Source organism: Zasmidium cellare, assembly GCF_010093935.1.
Source record: "Zasmidium cellare ATCC 36951 unplaced genomic scaffold M409scaffold_12, whole genome shotgun sequence".
Taxonomy (NCBI): Eukaryota; Fungi; Ascomycota; class Dothideomycetes; order Mycosphaerellales; family Mycosphaerellaceae; genus Zasmidium; species Zasmidium cellare.
In genome coordinates this window covers 699,846-720,136 of record NW_022986956.1, presented here as the reverse complement: position 1 = coordinate 720,136, position 20,291 = coordinate 699,846, and the positions used below count along the sequence as shown (strand labels likewise).

The window sequence follows — 20,291 nt, the reverse complement described above, 5'->3', positions numbered from 1 at the left end:
AATATACATACATGCCAATCATGTTCATCAAGTCGTTCTCATTCCTCGTCAAAAAGATGCCATGCCACTCAATCATATCACTCATCATCATGGCCATGCCGCAGCCGTCCAAAATTCCGTCTCTCCATGCATCGCTCATCTGCACAAATCATCCGTGTCTTGCGTAAAACATGCCACGTTTCTTTTCAGGGCACACCGCACCTCCCGCCGTCATGATACATCCGCGTGCCGATCTGGCCACGCAGCTTCTCCCTCCTCTTCTCCAGTGCCCGCTCCTGTCGTCGCTTTCGTGACTCGCGCATCCTCGTGCCCAGGCCATTTAGACCGACATATTCGACTCGCGCTCCGCCGGAGAATGGCAACGGAAAAGTTCGTCGTCTCCTCTGCTCCGCCAGACGACGCAGCATCTCCTCGCTAGTACGTTTGTCAATGTAGTGTCTCCGCTTGTTCGTGCCGTGACGGTCCAGACCCAGGGAGTTTCCGACCAGAAATCCACCAGTGCCTCGGAAACCTGGCATCCGCACACTCATGTTCCTTGGCAAGAGACTGCGCTTCTTGTCGGGGATGTTTGAAGTATCCCCACCTGGCGGAAGAGCATCTGGACCATCGTCTTCATATTCTTCCTCACTATCATACTCTTCCCAGAAGTCGCGAGGCTGCCAGAAAGACGACAGGTGCGTGGGTCGTGGCTCAGAAATGGTCGCGCGTTTGGCTTGCGACTTGCGGACACTTCCAGATCGTCCAAATGGAAGTGGCTGAAAGACTGCGTCGCTATATCGCCTCATCTTCTGGGTCAAGCTCATGCGTCTTGGCATGCTCGGTTTCGTATTTTCATCCCCCTGGCGCTCGTTAGCTGCGTCTCCTCCCAGTGCTCGTTCCAGCTCCTCGCTCGGCGTTGGTGGAATGAACTTGATGACAGGTGGCTCAGGTGCGGCTCGTGGGTTCGTCAGGGGACTGTCGACAGTATGCTTCGACCTCTCCTTCTCACCCGCGGAATCTTCTGGCGCATCGACGAAGGCCTGGAAGACTGGGTTTGGTGTGTTTCGTTCGGTCTCGTCAGACTCATCAAGAGCTTCATTGCCAAGCGCGTCAAGTGCACCGACCGGCAGAGAGCTCTCCTGGATGAGTAAAAGGCTATCATTGTTGTGAGGGAAGAACTGAACGCCTCTAGCCTCGCCAATCTCTGCTTCAGTCATGCCAGTGCGATCGGAGAACTGACTGGTCGACAATGGAGTTCCCATAGGGCGAAGCGCATGTGGATCGAAACCTTTGCGGCGGGGCGAGAGCGGCTGTTTCTCTGAAGAGCGGCGTCGATCGGTCAGTGAGCTGTGATCGGAAATCTCATGACCTTCTCGTGTGAGATCTTGAGCGACTCTGTCGAGCTTCTGGGACATGGTCTGTGGTTCTCGGATAATGCTGTTTCGACGAACATCATCGTTTCTGTCAAGTCGCTTTTCTGCCGACGATCTCCGCAACTTCGGCGAGATCGATTGAGACTGGTCGAGAGTAAGCGACTGACCGTCCATGCTCCACGGCCTAGGTCCTGATGAGGGCTGCTTATCAAGACTTCTCTCACGAAGAGATCGTCGCAGTCGGCGTGGCTTGAATGCTGGTTCCAGAGCAGGACCTGCAGCCGGCTCGGCCTCGACCGGCGTTTCTTGCACATAATCTTCATCTGGCAACGCTGACCAGTAATCGAATCCATTCTGCCCAGGATCGAATCGAGATATCCGCGAAGAGAACTTCAGGCCGCCATCGTTCCTCTCGGGTGTCACATCTGGAGTCACTTCACTGCCACCAAGTGAATCCATCGCTCGCTTGTGCTTCAGCTTTTGTCCACTCTCAGAGCTGCTCCTCTTGCTGTTGCTCGCCATGCTCACATCCCCTCGCAATGAATCGCGCTTTCTCGAATGCCTCAGCTTCTTCTTGCTCTCCGGCATCAGCACCACCTTGGCCTGGACGCTACCATCGCTAATTGCGCTGTGTCGCTTGGCATTCTCCTCTTGAATCATGCGGTAGACGTTGTTGTTCTCCTCCAACGAACGCTCTTTCGTAGCAGTGTTCGGCGGAGACATCATGGCTGGAGATGCGGACGGCGCAAACTCGCGCAGTTTCTTGGGTGTCCCGTTCGGCTTGTCCGCACTCTTCTTGCGTTGACGTGGTGTCTCAGGCTCTTCCTCCGGCGTTTGAGGCGACAAATCAATGAGAGATTCTGGGGTTTGGGGTGGCACGAGATCTGCATTCCTTAAGAACGTGGTGTCTTTCTCACGTCTTGGCGGAGTTTGTGGTGTTGTCAAGGCTTTTCGACCTTTCCATGTCCCGAGTGAGCTGTAGAGCAGCGCTTCATTCGGTCGTTTCGCATCATCGCCGGGTTGAATGGGCTTCCTGAGCCTATGCTGGGCCATGTGGTGATCGAGCGCTTTTCGGAATGTGGGCGAAGACGACGCGTTCGCATTCTGCGGCTCCAAATCGCTGTCTGATTCCATCTGGTAGTTCTTGACCCTGACTTCCCCCCGATCAGACTCTTCGTTCTTCTCAGAGCCTGACAAGACGTAGTTCTTCGCCCGAACCTCGCTCTTGTCAGACTCATAGTTCTGCTCTGGGCTGGATAGTTGATAATCTTTCACTCGTACATGCTCCTCACTCGAAGTGTCGTTGACGCGGACAGGCTCGTCTCCCAATAACCCCAGCCCATCCAGCCGCACGGGCATTGTCGCATGCAACCATGACTTCTGCTGCTGGCTGGGCTCATCCTCGAAAGGCGAGTGCTCTCGGCTCACATTCCCACTGGCACTCAAGCCCTCGTGAGCGGTTTTGAACGAATCGGCGAACGAACTGGGCGAATGGCTGAGAGGTGGTCGGGGAGGCGATAACGTTTGGCGGACTCCAGGCGGTGACGGATCGGGGGTGGGAGGACTGTGGTTGTCTAATACCGGCGTGCTGATTCCAGATCTCTGCGATTCCAGCGCGTTTCTAACGCGGTCGGCGAACAGAGGCAGTGGGCTGAGGTTTCGTTCGGGCTTCGACTCGGAGACGTCGCTGTTCGTCATCGTCGGGGGCGTTGGCGGGAGGCCAGTGTCGGGTCTGCTGTTGCTCGCGTTAGATTGCTGCTGCAAGAAAGGGAATACCATCGCCGGTTGTGGCAGGAAAGCGCGACCCGTAGACGACCGTAGACGGTGCTGTCGAAGCAGTCGCAGTGGAAAAGTGGTGCAAGCAGGCCAGCCAGGTACTTACTCGTGTGTCTGTAACCCTTCCGGAGGGTCCATCTCGGGCTGAAGCTCATAAGTTCATGCGGTGCGCTCTCCAGCAAACAAGCAGTGGCTATGCGCCTGGGGACCGACGTCGTGCGAGCTGAGAGAGGCCGTAGGTAGTGGATAGCGACGAGAGAAGGAAGAGACGCCGTTGCGCGCGACCAGTCGGATGCTGGCAGTGCGAGCCGTAGCGAACGATTCCAGAAGCCTTCCCGGCTGGGACGGTGATGTCAGTGAATGTCACGTGGGTACGTTGATAAATGTATGGTTCGATAGTGGGAGTATATCGTTGTTCAAGCTACGAAGAGGACGGCGGTGTGAGACGAGCGGGCAAAAGGAGTGCGCGAATTACACCCACGCACGGCTGATGGGCGAGGGAGGGCGATGCAGCAGTCGTGCGCAAGTCCGTCTGCGAGTCCTTGAGTCCTGACGCGGGCTCGCCTGCGCCAAGCTCACGAGGTGCTGCATGGCTGCATTGGTCTCTTCCTCCCGCGGTCCAATCATCTCCTCGAGCGAGGAGATGGATGGGAGAAGTGGTTTCATTCCATGATTTCGAGCATTGAGCGAGGCACGGAGCATTGTCCGCATCGGAGGCTGCGTTATACACGACGACGAGGCGTCCGAGGTGGCGGCTGTTACTCCTTTTTATCTGGGCAGAGGCTGCATCGTCGAGACGAGATCGAGTCGTATAAGTCTCGCTTGTGGCAGCGCGTATCTTGTTGGCTCGGGAAATTTCTCTTGCTTACCGTGCGGCAGGAGCCGGCTTCGATAAAGTGAATGGATGATGGTGCTCTTTTAGCCAAACGAGCCTCAGTCAGCACTCATGGGATCAAAACCTCTGCATGTCCATCTCATCACAGACTCGGAACCTGCTGCCGTTACTCGACCTGGTAGCTGGGTAGGATTGATGAACTGTCGTGTTCATGCATGTGGGCCTGAGATCCACTCACCACGTTTCCAGTTCCTGGATGGTGGAGAATGGTACGTAGTCTCGTCTTCAACGAGACATTCGTCGTCACCTTTTCATTGGTTGGAACTGCGGAGAGTGGACGTTGACGTCGAACTCGAGGCCTGCAAGCCATCACTCATACTGAACAGTATCAAAACATCAGCACTTCGCTATGCTGTCCCTTCATGCCGTCTTCTTCTCCTTCGAAATGCTCTTCGAGGGTCTGAGCAGATCTTCCACAATCGCCTCGCTCAATGCAATCCATCCAATCGCCAGAACAATGATATCAAACACATGCACCGCCCACCAGATATGTTGTACACCACACATGCAAGAAGCATACTCAAACTTCCATTCTTTCGCTTCGGCATCCCACCAGGCACTCAACAGTCCTGCGTTGCCATCAAATGATCCCATCATACTCCTCACGGTGACCTCTCGAAGGCCCATGAGGTTGCTGTCTGACATCTGAGGTCCAGCCTCGGAATACTTGACAGCCTCCCACTTCTCCTCGACCAGAGGTGAGCCGTCCGTCATGGCGTCGAGGTCCATCTCCCTGGGCTTGGAATGGTAAACTTGGCAACCTTCGTGATCGTGGCCATTCAGTATAATGCCCTTTCGACTTCGCTCTGGGCCCAGCATGCCCTCCAAAATCCGCTCACTGACTCCATAGCTCAAATGATTCTGCTCCTTGATGCCTCCACCATGATGATCCGAAAAGTAGTCGAAGAACGGCCCATCCACGCAAACGCCGTCCTCTTTGTACAGGGGTATATGTGTCAACAAAACAGTCGCAGTGTCGCTCGATGGTAATTCCCAGTATAATTTTTGATTGAGGTATTCAAGACCCTCTTCTTGGAGAGCCTCATGTTTCGCCGGCTCGTCGAGATTCATCGAGTTGAGAATCACAAGTCGAACTGCAGGCGAAGAGGAACCAGAATCATTCGAAGCCGTCGCATAATCGCTGTCGTCCAGATTAAATCGTACTTCCCAATTGACTCTCCCAAAAGCATCCTTAAAACGCCGCACGCGATGCTCATCCAAATCTCCGGCATATCCTACATCATGATTCCCAGCAACAGCAATTATCCTGTTCTTCCAATTCCTATCCTTGCCCAGTACTTCGCTATGCACTCCCTCCTTATCCAAGATTCGCTCCGGCACTTTCTGCCCACCCTTGAACACCCTCTCCCAGAACCTCTGTGTCCTACTCTCAAACTCCCCGTCCCCAATCCACTGGCTCCCTAACAAATCCCCCAGCACAACCACATGCGTCGGATCGGTGAACCACTGCATACTCCGGTAAACATGCGCCAGGTATAAATCATTTCCCCAAAGATCCAACATCTTTCTATACGTGTTGAGTGCTTTCGGGAGGTCGTCCACGAACAATCTTCTCCCGTCCTCTTTCAACGTTTCAAAATCCCTTCCAATCTGCAAATTCCCCCACAACCTCTCAAAGTGAGGAAACACCGCATCATTGGGATCCGGCAGACTCGTATCGCCTTCAAGCTGCGGATCCGCGAGGGCGAGTAAGCGAAACGGCGCAGGTTTGCCCGTTGGCGTGGATGGGAAGCAGCATTGCTTGACGAGCGGGTAGAGGTAGAGGTATGCGGTTGCGAGGACAGCGGGCGGGAGGAGGAAGAGGAAAATGCGGAATAGTAGTCTTGAGAGGCGCATTGGATGTATGCTACATTCTTGGAGTGAAGGCTGCTGGTGTTGGAGCGTTTGAGTTGACGGGGATCCAGGGGTTGTTTGGCGAGAACGCTGTGGACGTGAATGCCTGAGGCAGGAAGTGGAGAGCTGACTAGTATATTACATCGGTACTACTCTTTCTCCTTCTTCGTCCTTTCTTTCCACGAATAGAACACAAGATCCATCGTTGGCATGAAAATTAGGAGCAGTATTAGGCTGGATGTGTATAGCTGATATTGTTACGTCGTCACCATCTTCTCAACAATCTTCAAGACCTTTCCACGTGACCAGAAAATGAGATCATCGTTGACTGCAGAATCCCGGCGCCGTTTGGTTTCGACTTTCTGATATCCAGTTGACCAAAACTTCCGTCTTCCGCAAACCCAGTCCTTCGAGCAGTAGAGTCTTGAACTGTTGACGAGGGTCGATTTCCAGGACAACGTCGACACAGTGACCTGCTCAGATCGTTGTTACAAGCTACATTCAACAGCACAACAACAGACACAAGAAGCTTCCAGGCATTCACAGTCCTGTAGAGTCCGGCCCAGAAAGGAAATAGGCGGCAAACAATTCACTGCAGCCAGTGAAGCTGCACCTGCGTCAGCACCACATTCTTCACCGCTCGTTCTTATTGGCTCTCTGCACCTCTTTCGGCCTGCTCAACCCTCCATCTTCAAACCACCAAACCTCTTCGGAAGACAACGTACAACAGCTACAGCACTCGAACAGCGACTACCATGCTAAAAGCCTGCAACATAGAGCAACACCACATCAACCCTCGTTGAAGAGAACACGATCTTGATGGCTCAGACGACTCTCACCAAACTGCTCGACAGATCCTCCGATCTGCGACCTTCATCATCGAAATGGCCACTTGCTCTATCTCTCAGGGGTCTGCTCGGGGCTGCCGGCGCCGCTTGGTGGTATAAGCAGACATACGGCCTGCCAAAGAGCCTGCGAATCAGAGATGGTAAGTATTCTACAACCGCCACATGCTCGAGCCGCCGGCTAACTTGTTTGTAGCTGCCTCTACCGATCCAGGCCTTCTCCAGAAAGGAACCACCTTCGAGCGATACGAGACGCCCTCAGGCCATGTTTATCCGAGGATCCGCACATTCTACCTCGAACACTCGAAAGCGAACAAGTTGCCGCAAGACATTCCCCTGCTCGTGTTTATGCACGGTCTGGGCGGCTCAGCAGCACAGTTCTCTGCTCTCTTGACTTCCCTCGTCAACGTTGCGCCATGCCTTGCAATCGACCTTCCAGGCTGCGGTCGCTCCGATTTCGAGCCGAACGACGACGAAGCATACACCACACTCGCCTTTGCCGAACTCCTCTACTGCGCCATCGATCGGTACCGCAAGAAGGACGTCAACCAGAAGGTCATCCTCATCGGCCACAGCATGGGCTGCACCATCACGACTCTACTTGCTTCATCGACCTCCCCGCTTGCTCATCTGTGCGAAGACCACATCTCTGGCGTGGTGGCAATCTGTCCACGATCACATCCATTGACGGACAAGCAGCTCCTTCAAATCCAGCGGCTGAACTGGATCTGGACGCCGCTCTTCAACCTGATAAGATTGGTCGATCGGAGAGGTGGTGTGACCAGTGCAAGCGTTCTGCGAGTTGTCGGTAAGGACGCAGACTACGAGACTAGGAAGCTCCAGCTGCGATTCAACCAACAGTCAAAGTCCGCTGTGTTTCAGAAGATCCTGAGAGGACTTTACTTGCAGGAGCAGAAGACGAAAGAGAATGGCGAAGAGTCGTTGCTGGGCAAGAGGATATGGAGTGGCTTGAAGGTGCCTCTGTTCTTGACTGCAGCGGAGAACGACACGCTGTCGCCACCTGAGGAGATAAAGCATATCGAGGAATAGTTGACAGAGGGTAGGCAAATGCCTGCCAGCTCGGATCAACAGCAAGACGAAGAAGTCGCTCCAGACCAGCTGGGCTCAGCACCACCGCAAACGATCGACCAAGCCAATGGCTCCCAGGTCGTCAAAGAGGTACGTCAATTGCGTTTCACATCTTTCAACACCCACTGACACGATACAGGAATCATCCACCACGAAACACTCCTTCGTCCTCAAATCCGAAATATTCCCCGCCCCATCCTCCCACAGCCTCATCTACACCACCCGCGACGTCCGCGTCCTCTCTTCCCTTATCGAAGCCTTCCTCGCTCGCCACGTCGACGAACGTCTCGGCCAAGACTGGCAGCTCCGACACATGACCACATCCGGCAAATGGGACGTGAAAAACTACAAGAAGTGGCAAGCCATCCAGCCGTGCTCCCCACCCATCGCAGGAATCTTCCGCGCCATGAAGACGATGCGCGAGCAAGATGACGTCCACTCCCCTCGAGAGTTCGTGAAACGCTACGGCTGGCAGAACGTCCCAGGAGGCGCGACGATGGTGTTGGATATCTCACACGACACGCCGGTGTACAACTCCCAGACGCTGGACGACGCGGGGGTGGAATACCACAAATTCCCCACCGTCTCGAAGCAGCCGCCGACCGAGGATGAAGTCGAACAGTTCATCGATATCGTGAACCAGCTCCGCGCGAGCCCCAAGATCGCCGGCGCCTCAGACAAGGTGAAGCCCACCATCGCCGTGCACTGCCACTACGGTTTCAACAGGTATGCGCTCCCATCCCCGAACATTCATCTCCTTCCATGCTAACGATCCTAGGACCGGCTTCTTTCTCGTCTGCTACCTGATCGAGAAAGAAGGCTGGAAAGTGGAGGACGCTCTCGCGGAGTTCGCGGAGAAGAGAGCGCCGGGGATCAAGCACGATTTCTTTGTGAACGAGCTCTTCCGGCGCTACGCGATGAAGATGGAGAGGAGGGGCACGATTGTGGGGTGAGGCGACTTTTCCTTTCTTTCTTTGTTTTTTGTTGTTCTTCTCCGTTGCTGGAAGCCTGGCTAGGGCGCTGGGATAGAAGATGGGAGGTTTGGAGATGGTTCTGCATTTGAGATGATGAGATGAGATACCCATAAGATGATTTTGTTGCCCTTCGAAGATGCTCATCATTCGCGCGCTCTCCGCTCTTCGCAGGAAGCCTTTCCTCACGTTCGACGATGTTTTCTCGTTGTCTTCTCCGCAGTCCTACGATCGACTATGCAAAGCCAGACGCTACAGAGATGCTGCTTGCTATCACAGTAGTTGAGATTACTACAGCTATTCCAAGGAGAGCAAAACTCATGTTGGCATTGCCGTTGAATCTATCCTATTATGACCTGCCGCAGCCTCGCAATCTCTTGCGCCATGCTTCTCAAAGGCCGGCCACTGTTCACTTCAACGTTCGACCTGAAAGGAGCTTAGAGCGGCATCTCCGAGCTGAAGTGGAACCGTACTAGAGCGCGACGTGTTATAGGAGGTAGAGCACGTGGCTTACACCTGTCTTACATATATTCGCTTGTCTTACTTTAAAATGTCTCATGGCTCCTAGTTGAGCTTGCTCATCTACCCTTGGCTATTGTCCAGGCTGCATCGTTTATGAACGTCAACGCGGTGTCTGCGCCGGAATATTTCGACCCTATGTCTGTCACAGAGCTCGATCTAATCTACATCATGAGTATGGAGTTTCACGACAGTACACGGTACGAGAAAACTTCTAATGTCGTTGCCATTACTTGGGTTTTATCGTTCGTGCAACTTGCCCAGCGGCGGTGCAGCTATTCGAGCATGTCGTTAGCATCGGAGGAGGAGTGCTCGCCGAAGACCATCCCTCCCGATTGCACGCGACAAAGGGTGACTCGGCAGCTTAAACTATTTGTTTGGCATTTTTCCATGATTAGGCGCGTCATTCTTTTGCTAGGCAAAGGCGCACGTCTTTTCAAATGTGTTCGACGTGACTCGACTATCATTATGTGGAGAGGCACGATTCGCTTCCGATGAGCTGTGAAGAATTTTGTGCCAATACTGATCATGTGAGTGAATAATTTGCGTTCTCTCGCTAGCGTCCACCCTACTAGGACCAGTTACATTGGAGGACGAATGTGTTGAGAGGTTGAACTACAACTTTCTCTCCTGATTTTCCCACAAGGACAAAACTCCACTTGCTCGAAACCACTGCATCCGCCACCATCGCATCTATTTGACCTCTCTCGTCATTCATAATTGACCTGTATTAACGCCGGGCCGGCGATTGTGGCATCTGTGACGAGCGTTTCATTCATGAATGGTCCTGCACCGTTCACCAACGCAGCAACAATCAGACCCCTGCTGAAAGCTCCCTCCGTGGAACTTCCCTCAAATGGGAAAAGGGCCTTGAATGTCGTCTCGTTCGCCCTGTGGACAATGTCAGAGATCCCGACAGTCACCGGCGTGATCTGGCCCGACATGTACGCCACATGATCGTCAGTAGTGACATCGGGCTGATTCGTTGTGAAGGAAATGGTCGAGTTTTCTGGACGAGGTGACTCGAGCGCACGCAACTTGTTGAATCTGGGAATGTTGCTGAATTTCTGTGGACAGGACCCCGGCTTCACGAAGTGCTGGTTGAGATGATTGAAGAGGAGGGCGAGAGTCGTGGTCGTAGGAAACGGGCTCGAATTCGGTACGTATGGAATGACCCATCGAAAGTATCCATCTTGCGTGCCTTCCTGAGTCGCAACGCTACCGAGCTGCTGCACCACGATAGGAGCCGCTCCAAAGTCGGTGATAACTGCTGGGATGGCACCCATCAGCATACTCGTGAAATCGTCGGCCATCTTCATGGCGTCTTGGAAGGTGGTGACTGGGAATATGTATTCGCATGGTTGCACTTGAGGTGTAGTGCTGCCCTTCAGCCCGCTGTTCGCATTGAGAAAGTGTACTTCTTCTTGCTGGTATTATTTCAATAACACTCTTTCTGCCACCTCAGAGGTATGATACATACAGCCTGAGTGCTGTTCAAAGCATCAATGATCATTTCTCGATCGTCGCTAAGATCGTAACCGGAAACGCTATTCTATCGATTCGGTCAGACGTACACATTAACCAAGCTGCTTGAATGTAAACCCACCGTGATATTGTGGAGAAGCTGCGTGAAGAATGCTACTTCAAAAATCTCGTTGAAGGCTAGTGCCTCCAAAGCTTGTGCCGCTGAGCCATTCAAGGGGACCGACGGACCTCCCGTTCCTCCTGGCATTGGACCGCCGGCGCGATGCTCTATGTCCTTGAGTGTGGCCAAGGACACATTCGGAAAACCATTGGGTAGTGGGAACTTGAATGTTCCAGCGCTTACGGCGATGGCAAAGATGACGACGAGAAACATCATGATGGCGGATTGCAATCCGCGATAACAAGAGAAGCTCTTCAAGATTGGTGACCAAGCACGGCAGCAGAGCGGCTCTCGAGCTACTTATATGTCGTAGCAAGCGATTGATTTTCCTAATATCTCAGAAATTGCGATTTGGTACATTGCCCTAGCTGTGCCCTGCACGGTCGTTTGTGGGATCGACGTTCGTTTTGAACAAGCTTCTAGTTGTCCTGATGGAGTGCTTGAAGTGCTTGGTCAACGTTGATGACGATTGCGCTCCGGAGCCACATTGACTATGGATTCCTTATTGGACGTTGTTTCTGCAAATAATGCAAGTTACGGCCAATCCGCGGCAGCATGTGAAAGTGGTCCGTGCGGACCGAGCAGGAAGCGAGATGCATCAAATACCATACCTGAATCAAACATACCGGCGCATTTGACTTTACTTCATTGGCTTACGTGGCCAATCTGGTAATTTAGGGCTGCCCTATTGACTTGTGCTTACGATCGATCAATCTTCGAGATGCGGGTCGCGTTAAATCCGAGCTGGAAATGACCCCAGGCTAACGCAGAGTATCTGACCTGCTTTTGGTGATGTGGAGCTATGCCGTCAGTCGATATGGAAATGTCATCTTATATGCACGTCGGACAAAGACCGACCTGAAACGTAACTTCAGCTCGCGGCTGCTTCGCAAGGTCGCTTTGGGATGTGTAATGTGACAAGACTCAAGAGGTCGTCTTTCAGTAGACATAGTGTAGTGATGGCCGTCGTCGTATCCAAGTCCAAGCAGGCACTTTTCTTCGTCACATCCGTGCCAAATTATCAAGTCTTGAAAAAGAGCTGTGCATACGCACTTACTTGAGGACTGAATACTCGAGCTTTCGGCATCATGAAGCCCAGAATCTTCAATGTGTTACACTTGTTGGCAATACTTGCACTTTTGACCAACATTCCACTCTCGAGTGCTGTCCAAACCTCCACAGTTGGCTTCACAAATTCACACAGACACCTCTCGAGAAGCGGATCAGCAGACTGTGTCTCAGGCATAGTCTCAGTAACAACGGCCACCACGAAGAATCTCGAACTCCACCTTCCATCGCCACTGAATCAATCTCAAGTCACCCAGATTATTCTCGACTTCGCGACCTCTGGCTCAACATACATCCAGTCCATCTCGACCGGAACGCAGAATGTCACAGGTACATACGAGATAGGAGCAACGTTATGCGTCCCGATAAACAGAACTTCCAACCATCTTGTTCAATTCTTGACTCATGGTCTTGGCTTCGACCGCAGCTATTGGGACTTCGCATCCGGCTATTCATACGTCGACGCTGCCTTGACGAATGGACACGCAGTATTCTTGTACGATCGACTCGGTGTCGGCTTGTCGTCGAAACCAGATCCTGTCAACTTAGTTCAAGCAGGACTGCAGCTTGAGATTGCCAACGCTCTCATTTGCAAGCTTCGAGCTGGCGAATTGGAAAACACGACGTTCTCGACCGTCGTCGGAGTTGGTCATTCGTTCGGCAGCGTGCTGACACAAGCTGTCACTTCCACCTACCCCCGGTCGCTGGATGCCGCCATCTTAACTGGCTACAGTCTCAACTCGACTGGGTTCCCGCTATTTCTGACGGGCGTCAATCTCGCTATCGCCTCCGAAGCCCGTCCGTATCAATTCAGCGGTTCACAGAACGGATATACCGTTGCAAGTACAGCCATTTCGAACCAGATTGGGTTCTTCCACGCACCAGGTTTTGATCCCGCGATCGTCAGTCTTGCCGACTCGACGAAAGGGACCATCGCCGTAGGAGAGCTCTTGTCTACGAGTGCCATTGTCGGGCCAGCACTCGAGTTCAACGGCACGGTGGCCATCGTTAACGGGATCGATGACCTTCCCTTCTGCAATGGAAACTGCTCATCTCCAGGCAACCTCCTGGGGCAAGTTAAGCAATTGTATCCTCGAGTGTCCAATGACAGCTTCGTGACGTCGCTTGTACCGAATACTGGACACGCCATTAGCTTGCACTATTCTGCAGGAGCTGTGTACGAATCAGTTCAGGCTTTGCTGATTGCGAAGGGCTTGTGAGAAATTACTTCGCCATTGTGGATGCGTGCGGAGGAATGTATACTATTGGTTATGGAGTGCTCAGCCTCAATGGAAGATCAAATGCAGGGGAAGGTTGTACTGTTCAGCTGTGACGTCATTCCCACTCAACTTTATGCCAAGTTCACTTTCCTCTTTCCTCCTGTCCAGCCTTATAGCCAAGAAACACAAGACACTGCCCACTTATTCCAAACATCCGTATCTTTCTCCACACAGTTCCACGGCATATTGAAGTACAGAAATCGAAGTGCCTATGATTGGCCACAAGAAGACCAAGACGGTAGGTCAGAACTACTGGGCATCATCAATGTTAGGCTGTTTAGTTCTGACGAAATGCAACAGGGATGCAAAAAGTGCAAAGCCCGCAAAGTCAAATGCGATGAGACCAGACCCAACTGTCTCGCCTGCTCTCGACTGCACATTCAGTGCGAGTATTCTTCAATCCCTTCTTCAGGCCACTCCAGTCAAGACACATTCATCCACCAAAGAGACCACACGCTCGAACTCAGCCTGATGCACGAATGGATGGCCGAGATCTGCGAAAGCCTGACACCCGCAAAGGACTTTTGGAAATACGAAGCAGCGCACCTGGCGTTAAGGTGTCATTTCCTCTTGAATGGCGTTCTAGCTGTCGCGGCGCTGAGGGCGTCGAGGGAGTCGACAAGACGATGGCCTGCAAAGGATGCTGTCGAGAAACATATTCTGCGGTCGACGATATCAACCACCGATGCTTCAAGCGCAGATGGTGTCGTTCCTCTGTCTACGCATGATATGGTAAATGTATCGAGGAAGTTTTTCCACCAGTCCTTACAAGCATATCAGGATGCCGTCGCCGCACTGACGACGGAGAATATCAAATCCGCCTTCACGTGCTCGGCCTTGATATCGTTTTACTCGTTTCTGGTACTGAGCGAACAGGTTGAGAACGATTCTCTCCGAGATCTGGTGCAGTGGATCGGAGTCGCTAGTGGAATCAATAGCATTATACGGCAGTGGTATAGCTGGCTTGGACCTGGTTGGATAGATGAAGGTGTGTGCGACTAGGTTCCGTGATCTTCACCTTATTGACCAATTTTACAGCAGGTCTCACAACCGGCGAGCCATCAATGAGAACAGAAGATTCCGTCTTCCGCCCAGAGTACCGCATAGGTTTCGAGCATCTCCTCAGGCCAGTCGAAAACTATTTGATCTGTCCGGAAGACCAGAGGGCCTACGAGGATACACTTAGTTACATTGGGCTCATGCACAGAGGCATCATTCACGGTTCCGATTCGCAGCTTGCTATCTGTCGACGAATATATGCCATGCCAGCCAGAGCGCCGACTCGCTTCATAAAGTTGTTTAGAGAGCGTGATGCGCGAGCTCTGGTCGTCTTGGCACATTTTTTCGCAGTAGTCGCACTGGCAGAGGAAAAAGTACCCTGGTTTCAGGGAACTGGGAAGCGTCAAGTGCCGTTGTTGTGCGAGCAGATACCAGTCGAGTACAAAGCGTTGGTCGAGTGGCCGTTGTCGATAGTGATGGCTTGATCTACATATTGGAGCGATTATAAGAGTGGGTTTTGATTGTTAAGGAGCAAACTTTTAATAAAGGGTAGTACTGCAACGTTAAAGGAAGTGGGCCCATGTTAACTAATATAGACCTAGAGACATTTATTTCGAATAATCATGCCTTTCTTATAAAAAGATTATGTTATACATGTTCTACTTATTTATTAACCCTCTTCTTTCTACGAGCTCTAACTAAAGACTTAAGCTTGGTACACGTAATAAGTAAGATTCTAGGATTCACAAACCGATCCTAACACAATCTTCGATTAACTCGACGTAGTTTCTGTTACGCTGAAGACATTCTCGGTTGATTCTAGTATGCCGGCCTAGCGGGTTTCAAAGGTTTGCAGCCGGCCAGCTTGACGCAGCTTCCTTTACCGACCCCACGACGAATGGCTCCGATAGTACACCAGGGCGTGCTTGAGCTGCGCCTAGTTGAGGAGCTTCTGTCGTCCCGGAAGGGCGCCGATGCATTCTTGCAGTCTGAGTATTCGTTCTTCGCACCCAATGCTTCGCCCCAGATTGTTCCCTATCGTTCGTCCAGATAGCTGCCAACGGAGTATCTCAATAAATTCCTCCGCTGCTCAAAGTGTGCCGACCTGTCTCGCATAAAGGGCGGCCGAGCGATAGCTCAGAACGGAGCGCTATCTCGGGTAAATCAGCTTTCCGGAACCGAAGGGGTTTGTCTTCGCTTGTTTCTGGCTCACAACTCCGGCAGGCTCCCCTCCTGCTCACTGGCCAATGCTGCAGGCTTATCCTCTGAAAACGTCATGGTCCAGAAATTCTGCAAAAGCTCACAGTAGATACCATTCTCCGACTTCAGACGATTGCACTCCTCTTCAAGCTTTGCTTGTCGTGCCTGTAGGTTCTTGTTCTCCGCCATGCTCGTCCTCAATCGCTCGCCGAGATTGAGTACCTGCTCTCGGCGTCGGTCGCGGCATTTGCGTTGGCTGGAGCATCTGTTCAGCTACTGTGACTCTTGCTTGTGGGGAGGTCTTCTCACGCTTCGCGGTTTTGTATCTTTCGTTTCTTTGCTTTGCTGATGGTCTCATCTTGCTCTGATGCATTGTCGTGTGTTTCTGGTGGGAATCGATCAGATGTATCTGTCGATGCTGGAGATACCGCTGGAGGACGGCTGGATTCTTCAAACGATGATCGAGTGCCGAGTTGAAGCAGGGCATGGGTTGCCTCGGGTACTGGCTCTTGAAGGAAGCTGTTTTCCACTTCGGCCCACCACTCCGTCCATTCGAAACTTGTCTGGCCATTGTCAGCCGTTCTTTGTGTACAGGTGTCCCTCTACGCACATCGGTCTGAAGAAACCATTCCTGCTTAGAATTAAATGGGTATGATGTCTTCGACGCCATTTCTCATCGCTGTCTTTGCGCTTTTCCAGTTGGGCCTGTAACTCACGGTGGCAAACTCAAAGCCTTTATGTTCTCAACATTTGCATGGTGGATGCTCTTGATCTCGATCATGAGCGTCACTCATATGTATGTATCGTATGCTGGCTGATACGACATGAGCAACCGCTCGCACCCTTCCGGCGCCGAATCTGGCAACAGACCCTGGCTCGCCATCTCAACAGAACGCAAGGCTGCTTGTAAATTCAGCTGGCCACCACAATGCCCATTATACATGATTGGAAATTCTGCACCCTCGGAGATGCGAGAGTAGTCCAGCATGCATGTGGGCCTGCAATGCCCTACCAAGGCTTGACGTGGTGCCCTGACCGGGGACGCATGGTGGGCTGACTCTCACTGCGAGCTGCTGTAGGCTGTCGATGACCACATCCCTGATTAATAACAGCCGAGCTTCCATTTGGCCGACAGCTACTTTCGGAATGCCTGGCCTCTGTCCCGTACGTCTGTGCCGGGCATGAACACGGCGAGCTCTCGAAGCTGATTGCCAGTTCGGGCCGGATGCAGCAGTCAGTTGTGGTAGCACTCGCTTGCGACTCCGCGATATTGCCCCGACATGGAGCGAGTTTTGCCGGAGAAAGGTGCTATCGTTCGGCTGGACATGTGGTAAGGATTGCAATGCCTGTAGGGTCACTTCTGATGCCAAGTATTGTCTTGATTGTGGCGTTCTGTGGCTGGCGCTAGATGAGATTGGTTGTACGTAGCTCTTCGCTCGGTCTTTACTCGCTGCTACGTCGCCATGCTGGTATACTGATCATTGTACATTTTTTGTCAGCATTGGGTGCAGATAGGGTGAAGCTGAGACGATTTCCCGCAGCGCCCGCACATTGTCCGCAAGGAGGGTGTGAAGTTGATAACGTGAGACTTGAGCAGCCATAGTCACTGATTAGCATTTACGTCCAGTCTCAAGACTCATGAAGAGGGCAAGGACGTCGTATGAACCATGTCCGGATGAACAGAACGAGGTGAAGTCGATGGAAATCCACGAAGGTTTCGTTAGACCACTGATCTCGGAAGCAGGCGTGCCAGCGCTTTTGCCGCCATGTCTACCATTATATCGATGGAACTGCTGTCCTTTTCAGCGAAAACGAGCAGAGCAACGGGTATAGTGGCTGGAAACGTTGGAAAAGGGGGAACATCAATCTACTGACGTCGAGGATATCCCAAAGCTGGTTGATGAGCGCTTGTCCTTAGTTACAGTGAAAGCGGACTGCACGCATTTGTTATCAAACTCTTTGATTTTGCAGAAATGACAACGCTCCTTCTCATAATCCAGTCTGCCTAAACTGCCAGCAAGGAACGGGGATGAATGCTGGTGCACTTGAACGAATAGGAGGAGTCTCGTCACAGAGAAATGCTCGTCCCACAGTACCACGACTAAATGAATTCAATCTGCAAGCTTCTATGACTCTAGACTCTCCAAGCTGCCTCCCAAGCGTTAACAACGTCGACCAGCGACAAACGCCTCTGCAACAACAACAGCGATGGACAACGACAGCGATAACAAGGCCTCGGTGCACTTCCTCGACCTCCCCCAGGAAATCCGCGACTTGGTCTATCTCTACTTCCGTTCCTACTCCTGGATCGACATCACGCAAATGCCCGATAGAATCCAACAGCCCAGCATCAGCAAAGTCTCGAAACGAGTGCGCAAGGAGAGTCTAGACGTCTTCTATGGCAAGAATCGGTAACAGACATAGTTCTCTATAGTCTCACAGTTGCTGACCCTACTTCAGATTCATGCTCGACATGCGAGGCTGGAAGAACGGCGCCTGGCCCAAATCGTGGACGCCCGTCGACATCTTCACCCGCTGGGTCAAAGCCATCGGCGACGAGAACGCCGCTCGTCTCCGCCACGTCTCCTTCTACCTGCAGAACTTCGCCGTCCACTACACCATCAGCTCCGGCCAGGACAAGGACACCCCACGCATCGTCGCCAAATTCCGCCAGACGCGCTCGAATTTCGAAAGCTTCGACATATCTGAGCGCGCTCCGGCCGGATACACGGTCAAGGTCGCCATGAAGCGTGCCGAGCAGCACCTTTGCTACAAGGCCGGAGCGCTGGCCAAGCGGGTTGGTGATCGGAATCTCGGGGTCAAGGATGTTCTCGAGCTGTGCAAGTTCGTCGAGAGCCTCAAACCGGCGCTCTGCAGCGCTATGGGCATGGGTTGGAAGGGCGCTTTCATCGAGGAGGACCCGTCCCAATCGATCTTTGGAATGCCGCATATGATGGCGTGCAATGAGTGTGGATACTATCGCGTGAGCGAGGTGAACGCCAGGTACGTGCAGGGTTGATGGACATGGGAGCAGCGGGGAGATGCATTCGCAAGGAAGTTGGAGATGAATTGGGGCTGCGGTTGGCGCAGACAGAGTACTTTGATATACCAACTTCCAAGTTCCCTCCATGATGCTCCTATAGACCAAGCCTCGGGTGTCGTCAACGTATAAGTAGATCCGCGAGATCTGCGTGGGATAGAAGACATTCACCATTCACGCCCGCACGACTTCCACAGCCGTTCAGCCGGCTCCATATCCCTTCGCCACTCCTCTCGATTCTTTCAGGACCTCAATGTGCACCAGACCCATCCTCCCGCTCTCTTTGGCAGCAGCATCAAGTGAGCTAACTAGAAATTGGAAATGCTGTCTCTCCAATCATGGAGACGACCAAGCCAACATTAATTCGTCAAGGTGTTTAGACCAACAACCAGCGAGCGGGATGTGCTGCGCCTGTAAAGCATATGGTCCACGGCGCCAGGAGGGCAATGCAAGGGAACTGAGACTGTCTGCTCTTCCAAATGGTTTCGTTTCTCGTTGATCAGCCATTACTACAGAAGCATGCGTTCTATTGCGACAACATGATATGCCCCCATCAGCCTATGCTTTGCTGAAAGTTCCATCCAACATCGTATGTTTAATCCTTTTCCGTGGGTATAGTATAGGGTCGTATCTCATAATCCCAAGAATTTCGTAACTTCGTACCTGGGTGGTGGTATCTTGCGATTTTATATCTCATGCAGGGGTGTACCAATAGCTCCAAATGCTTTTTATTTTCCATGTCCTTTCGAGAATCGCCAAGACGCAGCCTCTCTCAATTTCGGTTCATAATTGAAGACAATCTCTCCGCCTCGCAGTTCCTTGCCATTCGCCAGGATAGTCTTCTCCCGAGGTCGTTTGCCCCCAATCCTATTGACAGCTGAGCCACTGAGAAAGCCGTTAAAGGGTTTGTTGTCCTCGGTGACTGTGTGATCCACCGCGCATCGAACGTTGTCACCTTCCGCGAGATGGCAGAAGTGATCAAGCGCTACGGAGAGCTGATTGACTGCAGCCGGGTTTGGTCGGATCATCTTCTGATCTTGACATCGCATTCGAGGCGTGGATTCGTTGCTGCCCGCTGGGGACCTCGAATCCGGGGTGTATGGAGCTCCACGACGGTCGAGTCTTGGGCGAGGCGGTTTGTGATTTCGGGGCCGACAGCGAGGCGCCGCAGCTGCTGTCGCTAAGGATCCATCACATTCAACTGCAGGCTTCAACATCACACCGACAGTGTTAACCCTCTCATCGTCCTTTCTCGGGTATTTGCTCGCGCGGTGGTTTGAACTCACGGGAAGTACATTCGAGCTCGTTGCGGGCGGGGCATCACTCAGCCGATACGTTGGCTCGTCAGGACTTGATAGGGTGATAAAAGGTATGTCTTCCATTCCTTGGGACGTGGCCACCATGACTGCGCTGTCCGGAGATGACACCTCTCCATCATCACTCTCACTCTCATACTCGGAGGGCACAAGTTGACCACCAAAGATCTTTGGTAACAGCACATGCACCGCCACTTCCGACGAGCCCGGGTGTGATTGCTTCGACCGTCTGCGGAACGAGGAACCCCGACGAGGCCGAGTAGAATTCAGAGAGCGCGTTTCCAACGGAGGAAGATATCTACTGGCCATCGTCGTGAGTGAAGCAAGTCGGATACAGGTCGCAATGGCATTGACTTGGTCACTCGTAGTACTTGTGCGGTCGACCAGGAGATGTCACGTGTTCCCGGGTTTCAGCGTTCGAGACCTCAACGCAAGTGAAACT

General features: G+C 52.5%; 7 protein-coding genes across 7 annotated transcripts; 3 read left to right on the top strand and 4 right to left on the bottom strand.

Moving 5' to 3' along the window:
- Window positions 1-185: 185 nt before the first annotated feature.
- On the bottom strand, window positions 186-3,050 carry M409DRAFT_21383 (uncharacterized protein; the record flags this gene model as incomplete). The annotated part of the gene is made up of 1 exon (XM_033805834.1): window positions 186-3,050. One exon carries the CDS (start codon window positions 3,048-3,050, stop codon window positions 186-188), a length of 2,865 nt encoding a protein of 954 aa, XP_033669527.1.
- Window positions 3,051-4,383: 1,333 nt separating this feature from the next.
- M409DRAFT_53277 (uncharacterized protein) lies at window positions 4,384-5,880 on the bottom strand (the record flags this gene model as incomplete). Its single annotated transcript, XM_033812325.1, has 1 exon — window positions 4,384-5,880. One exon carries the CDS (start codon window positions 5,878-5,880, stop codon window positions 4,384-4,386), a length of 1,497 nt encoding a protein of 498 aa, XP_033669526.1.
- Window positions 5,881-6,696: 816 nt separating this feature from the next.
- On the top strand, window positions 6,697-8,764 carry M409DRAFT_21381 (uncharacterized protein; the record flags this gene model as incomplete). The annotated part of the gene is made up of 5 exons (XM_033805833.1): window positions 6,697-6,865; window positions 6,919-7,735; window positions 7,787-7,901; window positions 7,951-8,537; window positions 8,590-8,764. The coding sequence occupies 5 exons, from the start codon at window positions 6,697-6,699 to the stop codon at window positions 8,762-8,764; spliced, it is 1,863 nt and encodes a 620-aa protein (XP_033669525.1).
- A 1,437-nt stretch (window positions 8,765-10,201) lies between these two features.
- M409DRAFT_65522 (uncharacterized protein) lies at window positions 10,202-13,234 on the top strand (the record flags this gene model as incomplete). Its single annotated transcript, XM_033816549.1, has 2 exons — window positions 10,202-10,245; window positions 12,151-13,234. The coding sequence occupies 2 exons, from the start codon at window positions 10,202-10,204 to the stop codon at window positions 13,232-13,234; spliced, it is 1,128 nt and encodes a 375-aa protein (XP_033669524.1).
- Window positions 13,235-15,502: 2,268 nt separating this feature from the next.
- Window positions 15,503-16,163, bottom strand: M409DRAFT_21378 (uncharacterized protein; the record flags this gene model as incomplete). The annotated part of the gene is made up of 3 exons (XM_033805832.1): window positions 15,503-15,749; window positions 15,803-16,056; window positions 16,104-16,163. 3 exons carry the CDS (start codon window positions 16,161-16,163, stop codon window positions 15,503-15,505), a joined length of 561 nt encoding a protein of 186 aa, XP_033669523.1.
- Window positions 16,164-17,701: 1,538 nt separating this feature from the next.
- On the top strand, window positions 17,702-18,841 carry M409DRAFT_53272 (uncharacterized protein; the record flags this gene model as incomplete). Its single annotated transcript, XM_033812324.1, has 3 exons — window positions 17,702-17,904; window positions 17,954-18,496; window positions 18,637-18,841. The coding sequence occupies 3 exons, from the start codon at window positions 17,702-17,704 to the stop codon at window positions 18,839-18,841; spliced, it is 951 nt and encodes a 316-aa protein (XP_033669522.1).
- A 420-nt stretch (window positions 18,842-19,261) lies between these two features.
- Window positions 19,262-20,158, bottom strand: M409DRAFT_53271 (uncharacterized protein; the record flags this gene model as incomplete). Its single annotated transcript, XM_033812323.1, has 1 exon — window positions 19,262-20,158. The coding sequence occupies one exon, from the start codon at window positions 20,156-20,158 to the stop codon at window positions 19,262-19,264; it is 897 nt and encodes a 298-aa protein (XP_033669521.1).
- Window positions 20,159-20,291: the final 133 nt, after the last annotated feature.